At 64.2% G+C, this 10057-nt stretch overlaps 1 protein-coding gene across 3 annotated transcripts; it reads right to left on the bottom strand.

The window, feature by feature from the left end:
* Positions 1-1962: 1962 nt before the first annotated feature.
* Positions 1963-10057, bottom strand: DDA1 (DET1 and DDB1 associated 1). Of its 3 annotated transcripts, none has more exons than XR_001151805.2 (6): positions 9842-10057; positions 5374-5454; positions 5079-5130; positions 3649-3710; positions 2505-2679; positions 1963-2141 (listed from the first exon to the last, which is right to left on the bottom strand). XR_001151805.2 is itself a non-coding variant. In XM_012755512.3 (5 exons), the coding sequence occupies exons 1-5, from the start codon at positions 10040-10042 to the stop codon at positions 2569-2571; spliced, it is 507 nt and encodes a 168-aa protein (XP_012610966.1). In that variant the 5' UTR covers positions 10043-10057; the 3' UTR covers positions 1963-2568. The 3 variants fall into 3 exon arrangements, 1 of the variants encoding a protein (XP_012610966.1); XR_012918876.1 differs by having other exon boundaries at positions 2509-2679; XM_012755512.3 differs by having other exon boundaries at positions 1963-2679.

Genomic DNA, 10057 nt, shown 5'->3' with positions numbered 1-10057 from the left:
CGGGGGGCCTCCTTCCAAGAACTGGGTCTCGGGGCCACGGATGGAAAGCTCCAGGCCACGCCGCCTCAGAGCCGGCCCAGATTCGGGGCCGAGTGCCGCCCTGGCTTCAGCCACCCACTCGAAGGAAGAAATCCCGAAGTGCTGGAAAGATCCAGCAGTTTCGGCACAGAGGCTTGTGTCCTGGACAGGCCTCAGCCTCAAACGGGCGGGGGCTGGTTTGTTAAGAGGCAGCACTTTCTGGAATGCCAGCAGGGTGCCAGGGACGGCAGGAGGAACTTGGGGTGTGCCCGTCAGAAGGCACTGGCACCTGAGGCCACCGTGGGCCCAGAGTTGCAGTGCTGAGAGGGCGGCACACTCGGGGGTCCCCACGACGGACACGGGGCGGTGTTGGGGAGCGGCTGAAACGCCCCACTCAGGGACGGGTGTCAGACCCAAGTCCCTGGGGCGCTTCGCTGTGCGACTCAGGAGCGGGGACGTGGCCCCTCGGACCCTCGTGTCCGTCTGGAAGGCGAGGACAGCCATGTCCGCAGCCAACGGCGAAGGGCGCAGAGCCCGACGCGGCCCCGCCACAGGGCTCGGCCCGACCAATAGGCTGGGGGGGGCCAGTGTGAGGAGGGGGTGCTTCGGGAGGCCGCGGAGACGTCGGGGTGCACTGGACGCGGGAGAAAGGGCTGTGGGGAGGCAGAGTCTGGAGTCTGGGGGAACATCGGGGTAAAGGGGACCCCAAAGCAGTGGGAGCAAGGGAGGGCGTGTGCCCGGGGGCCTATCACGGCGGGTCCAGGAGTGGAGTTGTGGGGGGGTAGGGAGGCTGAGGCGGGACATGGCCATGGGAGCCCCGCCACCCCCTCCCCGAAGGAGCCAGGGCAGGAGGGGGTTAGGAAGGACCACCCGGCAGTTACGGCGGAGCCAGGGACAGAGAGCAGCGATGGGGGACAGGACCCGGCCCCTAAAGCAGGGTCTGGGGGCCGGAGAGGCCTGGGCAAGCCAGGGGGAAGGGTGAGGCTGCCACCTGTCCCCGCTCTGGGCCCTGACCTTGGAAGCCGGAGTCCCACAATCTCAGTCACTGACAAACAGTGATGCCACAAGCCTGCGCAGGGTCACACCCCGCCCTGGGACTGGGGCCACCTGGCACGCAGCCAAGCTGGGCTTCCTGAGCACCTACACTGTGACCACAAGACCCGCGGTGCAGACAGCTGACAGCTGGGAGGCCAAGCCACTTAGTTGGCCCCACGGCACAGCTGGGTGACTGCACTGGGCGAAGCTGGCTCAGCCACTCCCCATGTGGTGACAGGAACCAACCCCAGCTCCACCCGGGAGAGCTGGGCAGGGCCCTCCGCGGTGGTAACATGGGGCGTGCGCGCCCCTTCCCCAGCCCGCCGTCTCCTGCAGCTCTGTGGCCACGACGCTCAGCACCCCAAGGCCCAGTACCGAGGCCCAGAGCCCCGACGCCCCTACACCCCGTGCTCGGCCCCGCCCGGCCCCGCCGCCGGAAGAGGGGCCGGTGAGTGGCCACGGCACTTGGTACACCTCCTCTCTGACCAGGGGCAGCGAGGCCAGGCCACGCGGGCTGCCGGCCACGCGTGCCAAATGCTGTCTCTGCTGTCGCCATGCCTCGGGGGCCCGGGCAGGGCCAGGCTGTCTCCACGGTGGCGGGTGGGCACACACCACCCTGCTCGGCCGCGTCCTGAGCACGGGACTGACCACGGCTCCATCCTCGGCGCCGCCGACCGTCTCTCTGGGACGGCCTGGTCATCGGGGACGGCGTGACAGGGGAGGTGGGGGGGCCGGCCCAGGCGGGTCTTGGCCGTGAGCGTGGCGGCCGCGGCAAGCCCGCCAGAGAATCCAGCTGGGGGTCCCCGGGGCCCCGGCACGGGGGCCCTTCTCTGTCCTCTTGCTGATGGCAGGACGACTCCCGGGGTCTCCGTCCTCTGGGGCCGAGGCGTGCGCAGCAAAGACGCAAGGTCGAGTAGGAAAGATCCTTTTATTGGGGTGGACACGGAGCACGCACTAGTCCATGATAAAATGACTTGGGAGAAAGATCCGGAAAGGCCGATGCTCCCCGCACGCACGCACGCTCAGAGTGAGGCCTGGGCACGGAATAGTTCCCGGTGGGACGTGAGTCGAGGCCGAGTCTCAGAGGCCTGGACCGGTGGGCGGGGGGGAGGCTGCTCAGCTGTCCAGGCGAGCTGCGCCCGGCCCCGCCCTGCCGCCCGCCGGCCGCGGCGCAGCCCCGCGCCAGACCCCCGGACACACTCTGGTTCTCGGGGAGAACGGGTGGGGGAGTGGCCGGGTGGCGGGGAGGGTGAGGAACAACGCTATAGTTTCCTCTGAAAAGCATCTACCAACATCACACTGCTGGGCCTGACGTCCCCTTTAACCAACGCTTGATACGTGTCACAGCATAAATAAAAACTCGAGGAAAATAAATACATCGGCTCCTATGAGGGCGGGGGTGGTGTGGACGGCGGGGCGTGGGGGCCGGCGGGGGCGGGCGGGGCGCTTACACACGTGGGCAGGTGGGCAGGCGATCGAGGAGCAGACAGGGCACGGCCCCGTGCGGAGTGAGTCTTAAGTGTCCTCGTGCATGTCTGGGCTGTCGGTCCGAGCCACCTTGCGGGGCGGTGCTGAGCTCTCTCCTTCAAGCTCCACTTGTTCCTGGTCTCTCTTCTTGGCAGCGTTCTGGGGACAGGGGAGGACAGGGCCGTGAGCCCCAACGCCGGCCCAGACCCCTGCAGTGGCGTCACAGAGCTGGGTGCGGAGCGGGCATCGTGACCTGGGGGCCCCGGGTCACGGGGGCCCCTAGCACCTGCCGGGCTAGGCCCTGCCCAGAGCAAGCCTGGACGCATGGCCAGTGACAGGCCGGCATTTCCTAGGCACCCTGGGGAGTCACCACCACCAGTCACAACGGCCCACACACGGCCGGTTTCTCAAACACCCGGAGCTGATCCACCCGGCCCCGGAGCCACCCAGGGACGTCCACACGCCGCCGCGGAGGAGGGGAGCGCTCGGGTTGGGGGAAACCTCCTCTCCCTGCCGGGGGAGTCAAAGCCCGTGGGGCCGGGGAGGGGGACCAGGGTTGAGCCGGGCAGCTCGGATTTTCGGAAGCTGTCATTTCCTCACAGGGTCCCCTTCCAACCTTGCCCAGGGCAGGTCGCTGTCCAACGCTCAAAGTTAGGTGAAAAAACAAACTGACCACATTACAGAACAACACGCAGACGTTTCCATGGGGAAATAGACAAAAAAGTCCCACCTGTCAGGAAGGCAACCCCGGGGTGGCGGGGCAGGGGCACCAGGGGCTGGGGGAGATGACCTCACCGCAGGCACACGCTGTCGAGTCTCAAGCGTGTTTTAACCGCAGGTGTCACACACGTGTTTTAACCGCACGTGTGCACCTCACCATTCAGAGAAGATTCCAGGTCACACCAGTAAAGTCTACCTAATGCCAGAGCTGCAGAGGCCCGGCCTCCAGCCTCCTGAGCACCACAGCCTTGCACCGGGGGACGCTCCTCCCTCTCCTGGGTTGCCTAGCGAACACCTACGCAGCCCTCAAAGCCCCACACGGGCCACCCCAGTGCTTCCCCCACTCGGGACCCTCGGCAGGGCACCGCGGCTCTCTTCCCCGGCCCGGCCGGAGCCCGCGTGCCTCACCTTTTTGTCCCATTGCTGATGTAGGTAGCGCAGGAGGATGTTTGTCTTTTCTGTCACGATGACTAAGGAGGAAAGAGAGAGAGAGTCACGGGAGAGGCAGCGAAAGGAGCTGGCTGCGGTGGCCTGGCCTCCGGGACGGGCCCTGCTCGCCGCCCGCTGGCCTGTCCCTGCCCTAAATGGTCTTTCTCGGGCGGGAAGGCAGCGGCCCCACCTGGGGAGGCTTCCAAAAGCCCAGCGATTTCACTTCCGAGTGGACGCACGGCCACGCGGAGGCCTGAGCCAGCTGCTCCCTCGGGTCCCTGCTCCCTGCATGCGCAGACCCCATCCTCGGGTGGGGGACAAGCCCCAGCACGCAGGTGTCTCTGCAGGAGCACAAATCCACACAGCAGTGCCCAGTGACCATGAACCCCACCCAGCAATGTCCTCTTGGATGGATTCTTTTTTTTTGAGACAGAGTCTCGCTTTGTTGCCCGGGCTAGAGTGAGTGCCGTGGCGTCAGCCTCGCTCACAGCAACCTCAGACTCCTGGGCTCAAGCGATCCTCCTGCCTCAGCCTCCCGAGTAGCTGGGACTACAGGCATGCGCCACCATGCCCGGCTAATTTATATATATATATATATATTAGTTGGCCAATTAATTTCTTTCTATTTATAGTAGAGACGGGGCCTCGCTCTTGCTCAGGCTGGTCTCGAACTCCTGACCTCGAGCGATCTGCCCGCCTCAGCCTCCCAGAGTGCTGGGATGACAGGCGTGAGCCGCCGCGCCCGGCCTGGATGGATTCTGTTTTAAGGGACGGGAGTCTGGGGATATTGCTCAGGCTGCACTCCTGGGCTCAAGCGATCCTCCCGCCTCGGCCTCCCGAGCAGCTGGGACCACGGGGGCCCCCACCACATCCAGCCTGGATTGGCTTTTACCAGTTACACATCACGTCCGTGTCCTCCTGCTCTGTGGGCCCCTCCACTGGACCCCCTTCCCTCGCGGCCTACCCCAGGCCTGGCTGGGTCCCCACCCCAGGCCCCTGTCGCCCTCTGCTCTGCTGCCTCCCAACCCAGCAATGCTCATCTCAGGGCCTAAGTTCTCGTCTGACTTGACCCGAATGGGAGGGGACGGGGCCGATGAGCGGCACACAGGGCCAACTCGGGCCCGTCTGGGCCAGACGTGGATGCGGCGTGTTGGCACTCCGAAGGAGCCCTCGGAACGCGGGTCTCTGCCGCTCCCGAGGGAGCAGACGCACGTGCACCTGGCCCAAGCCCCCACAGGCCCCTCCCGCACCTCCTCCAGGCCCTCCCCACCCAACCCTGCAGTAGCCAAACCGTGAACCCCAGCCGAGTCTGGCCTGGGCGGGGCTGCAGGTCACCTCTGCATGCCCCGTGGCGGTCTCTGGACCCTGCCCTCAGCGGCCAGGATGGGACAGACCGACAGGCCACTTACTCTGTTCAGAAGGGTACTCCCGCGTGGGCAGGTAGACTGAGGGACGGCGGTTCTGCAGGAGGGGTGAGGAGGGGTGGGTTAGGAGAGCAGGCGGGCCTGGGGTCCCCTCACCCCCAATTCAGCACCCGCCCCTCACTGCAGACTAGAAGACACACAAGGATGTGGGGTGGGGCTGGCTTGACGTTCAGCCTCAGTTCTGGCCAAGACCCCAACCCAGGGGGACACATGCCCCCCCCAGCTCCCCCCACCCCCCGTGATTCTCCCGACCCCTCCCTGCCCCAAAACACACACTCACCGAGGCTTTGCACACGGAGTCAGCATGGAATCGACTAAAATTGCTCTTGTTGTAGACAGGCAAGCCTTTCAAAAAATCTGCCTAGAAGACATAGAAGATGGTGAGTGAGGAACCGGGCAACGTGCGGAGTCAGCTCTTGGGCACCTACAGGGGACGGGCCCGTTTCCTTCTTCCCACTTTTCTTTGTGGGTCACGTTTTCCAGAACACATCCCTGAGCCGGCTGCTACGAACACGGCATGACCAGAAGAAAGTAACCAACCGGGCACAGTGCACACTCTCCTGGGGGCGGGGTCCTCACGACAGCCCCATAACTCGGCAAGGGGGGGAAACTGAGGCTTGGAGAGAATAGGCCACTTGTTAAAAGCTGCGATGAGCAAGGAGGCAGCAGAGACAGGGCCCTCCTGGGAGCCCATGATGAGGTCTACCTTCGACAGAGAACCAGAATGGAGAAAGATTTGTCCATCCTAAGAAACCCCACTGGCCAGGGTGACAGTAAGCAGGGACCGGGGAGCCCAGGCCTGGCCCGCCGAGCCTTGGCCATGCAGAGACAGGAGCTCGGCGCTCGCCAAACTTCCTATGTCCGAGCGAACCCAGAAACTCAAGTCTGAATGTGTTCTCTCCAGGTTTTTAAAGCTAGCTCAGCTTTTCAGAAAACATCGCAGGGACTGAAGTAACCAGGTCTGTGACTGGTCACCTTGGGGGCTGCTCCTGGGGTCCCCACACCCCAAAGTCAGCCCCAACGCCCGAGCCTACCCTGTAAGGGGAGGATGCTTTGTGCATGGGACGGAGGTCGCGCCCCTCATGGGGAGAGGTCGCGCCCCTCATGGGGAGAGGGCCAGAGCCTGAGAGGGAGCAGACTGTCCCCTCCCTGCCAGTGGCTTCCTGGGGCAAGAGGCTCAGCTGCCCAAGTCTTAAGGTCCCAGTGGCACCAGGCAGCCAGCAACGACAGAACCTGTTCACTCTTCCCAAGACTCTTGTGGCCTGGGATAGAGTGCGATGTTGCAATCGCAGTTCGCTGCAGCCTCCAGCTCCTGGGCTCAAGCGATCCTCCTGCCTCAGCCTCCCGAGCAGCTGGGACTACAGGCGCACACCACGGCATCCCACTAATTTTTCTTTTTTTTTCCCCCTCCCCCCTAATTTTTCTATTTTTAGTAGAGATGGGTTCTTGCTCTTGCTCAGTCTGGGCTGAAGCGATCTTCCCGCCTCGGCCTCCCAGGGTGCTAGGATTACAGGCGTGAGCCACCACGCCCGGCCGAGAAGCCCTTTTTGACTTGATATTGCCAGTCAGGCCTGAAGTGGGACGGTGGGGAGGGGTGGGAGGGGTACGTCTGGTTAGGGTCCCCCGTGCCCCGCCCTGGCACAGGGCCTTCCTGAACCTCGCCTTACTATGTACGATCTCATGACCCAACCAGGCAGGAGGTGGTGCTTCCCTGTCAAAGACAAGGAGACTGAGGCAGACAGGTTACATGGACCCATCCAAGGTCACCCAGTCCCAGCAAGAAAACAAGGGAGCCAATTTGAACCCAGGCTGGGCCAACCTCAGAGGCCAAGCTCCTTCCATTCTGAAACCTGCCTAAAAGCTGAGGGTGCGGAGGCCCTGCCGGTTCCTGGGCCGGAAGGACGATCCTGCTCCATCCCTGAGGCCCAGGAGAGCCGCCTAGGGGAAGCCACTGTTCAGATGATTTCCCGCCACCCTCGGGGACAGCAGGAGCAGCGGTGGCCTCATGAGTCCAGCCCCTCCTCTGCTGGGCCAGCCTGGGCAGCTGGAATGTGGCCGGCTGGGCCTCCCCTTCCCACCCAGGACGCGGCCCTCACACCTGGCCGACCTGCTACCCTGGGGCCAGCTCAAAGTCCCGCAAACCTGCCTCCCTGCCCATCCCCGGACCCAGCCCCAACTCGGCCAGAGACTGTCGCGTTAGCTTCGTCCATTCAGCAGGGTTTTCTCGGGCCCCTACTCTGCGGCGCGCCCCGGCCAGGTCCCAGGGCACTGGGGTGTGGGGTGACCTTCAGCAGACCTGCTCCTAGCCTCAGGGCCACTGGTGTGGAGCAAACAGCCACACGGTGAATGGGGAAGTGGCTATGGGGACAGGTGCCTCTAGGGCGCCGCAAGAGGCCTAGGACGGTGGAGGGTAGCGGTCTGGCCTGCCCGAGGTGGTGATGCAGGTGCTGAGATCGTAAGAGTGAGAAGAGGTCCCTGTCCCCCTGCACAGTCCTGGCCCAGCTTGGCCCCTGCCGGGCTCCTGTCACACACACTTACAGCTCAGGAGACTCTTCCAGAGAGTCACTCGCACCCAGACAAGGTCATCTGTTTACACGGCCACCTCCCTCACTGGACTGGCACCTCCCTGAGGGCAGAAGGACTCAACCCTGGGCCCCTGGTGGGGTTCACGCAGGGCGGGGAGCTGAGTGGTGAGAGGTGCAGGACCCGGACCTCCTGCAGTCAGTGCTGGCCGGGCCCTCCTGGAGGACCTCCCAGCCTGCTGGCCTCCCCTGTGAAACGGGGCATGACAACAGGGCCACCTCCCGGGGCTGTTCGGAGTCTCAACCAGACAACGCGGGGAAAGCTCCGCACAGAGGCCCCGCGAGGGCAGCTGTGAGCACCAGCGCCTGTGTGCCGAGGACCTGAATGAAGACCGAGTAGAGGCCACACTTCCGTCAGCTAAGCTGGAAAACAAGGCCTCAAGACTTGAGAGGAAACCCTCACCTCAGCCAAGCAAGTCCCAGCCACAGCTGGGCCCCGAAGCCATCTACTGCCTCAGCAAACGTGCACTGAACACCCGTGTGCCAGTCCCACCCACCGCAGGTGGCCCACCAGTGACCCAAAGCAGGTGACCCAAAGCGAGAGGAGGAAAAGAAACACTGTACCCAGAGAGGAGAGACATGGGAGCCTCCTGCAGTTAGGAAGGGCCTCGCTCGCAGGAAGAAAAGCACTCCAGGCAGAAGGAGGAGCGGGTGCAAAGGCCCTGGGGTGGCCGGAACATGGAGTGAGTACAAGGGAAAAGTCTGATGTGGTTGGAGCTCGTAGACCAAGGGGTGAAGAGGGGTGCAGATGAGGTCACAGAGGTGGGCAGGGGCCTTGGGGGTAGGGGGCGGGGAGCTGGAAGCCTCTGAAGTGTTCTATGAGCTAGAAAGTTGTACAATCTGACCTACATCTTTAAAAGCCCCTTCTGGGATTATGGACCCCCGGATGTGTGGGATCAAGGCACACACACAAGAGACCAGGGAAAAGGCTGGGGCAGGCACCCAGGCAGGGGACTGGGGAAGTAAGGGTGGTGGCAGCACACGGAGCGGGGTGGGAAACCATGGACGGCTGCGGGGGGGGGGGGGTTCTGCGGGCACAGCCAAAGAATCCTCTCATGAGGATGGGTGTGGGGGATGAGGCGGTATTGACGAGTCAAGGACAACACCCGGGCTTGGGGACCCACTTCCTGTTTCCTTCTGACAGGAAGTCTTCCTTTTGCCCGTCCCCACCACATTCCAAGGACCGTGGACGGATGGCTGGGTCTCCGGGTCAGGGTGGGTCCAACGGGCCCTTCGCTTATCTCGACCGAACCTCCCATCACCCCTGCCAGCCCTGAGGACGCCCAACAGCAGGGGCCTGGGGAGGGGCCTTAGCTCAACTCTAAGGCTGGGTCGCCGTCCTGCCTTACAGTCGGGGAGGCTGATGCCCAGAGCACAAGACCCATATCCCCGCACGAGCGAGTGCCCCAGAGAAGGCTTTAACCCCCCAACAGCCAGTTTCAGATTATTCCCACTTCGGGACGAGGAGAGAGCTAGGAGGGGGTGTCATCAGCCCAGCTCATCTGCTAAGCATTCCGGGTCCTAAGCCCTTTACGACGTCAGCTCCCCAAACTCTCACAACCCTATAAGGTTCGGACTATGACTACCCTCGTTTTCACAGGGACAGGCCCTGGGCACCGGAGAGATGGGGCTGTTCACTCCCAGGGGCAGGTGGTGGCCCACGGTGGCGGGGGTGGGGTCCGGGCCCTGGGGGACCCGGGCAGCCGGCGATGTCGCACTTCCTTTGGCGACAAAGCCCCGCATGGCGAGATGTCAAGCCCCCGACCCCCGCCCCGACGCCCAGGCTGGCCTCCCAAACTCCCCGGGACGGGAGAGGCCCAGGTCCGGAGCGCCGAGGACGCAGCCAGAGCTGGGAGGTCTCGGGGGACCCCATCCCCACCCCAGGCGATTTCCCCGGGGGAGCTGCGACCCGGAAATGAATGAGTTGGCAGGGCCTGGAATCCCAGATGGGGTCAGGGGTCGGAAGAGGGGACTGGGGTGGGGTCAGTAGGGTCACGGCAGGGTCCGGGGGGGGGGTCGAAGGTCACAGGTCAGAATGAGGGGCGGGGCGGGCCCGAAGGGACTGGGCAGGGTGGTGAAGGGCCTCGGGGGATACTAGAGGTGGGTGGGCCCACGGCGCCATTTTGTCGAATTTAGAGGGAGTACGGGCCCGGCGGCCATCCTCACCATCTTCTGTTTCCTCCGTCCCCGCCTCAGCCACCGCCTCAGCCACCGCCGCCGCCGCCACAGCCGCCTCCTTAGTCGCCGCCGCACAGTAACTTCCAGCCACAGCACAGCCCACACTGATGGCGCCACCGCCCCTCCGTCATTGGTCCGCACTCTACCCCCGCCCCCATAATATGGCCTCTGCGCGCTCCCATTGGCCATGTCCGGCTAACTCAC

Source organism: Microcebus murinus, chromosome 4 (assembly GCF_040939455.1).
Source record: "Microcebus murinus isolate Inina chromosome 4, M.murinus_Inina_mat1.0, whole genome shotgun sequence".
NCBI lineage: Eukaryota > Metazoa > Chordata > Mammalia > Primates > Cheirogaleidae > Microcebus > Microcebus murinus.
The sequence above is the reverse complement of the archived record's forward strand: the minus strand, read 5'-3'. Positions and strand labels throughout refer to the sequence as shown.

What these genes read in the sequence shown, in the direction of transcription:
- DDA1 (XM_012755512.3), bottom strand. Translation starts at nt 10,042, where the DNA reads ATGGCCAATGGGAGCGCGCAGAGGCCATATTATGGGGGCGGGGGTAGA. An exon ending in GACGGAGGAAACAGAAGATG is followed by an intron (nt 5,455 to 9,841) that starts GTGAGGATGGCC and finishes TATGTCTTCTAG; the next exon opens with GCAGATTTTTTGAAAGGCTT. An exon ending in ACTCCGTGTGCAAAGCCTCG is followed by an intron (nt 5,131 to 5,373) that starts GTGAGTGTGTGT and finishes CCCCTCCTGCAG; the next exon opens with AACCGCCGTCCCTCAGTCTA.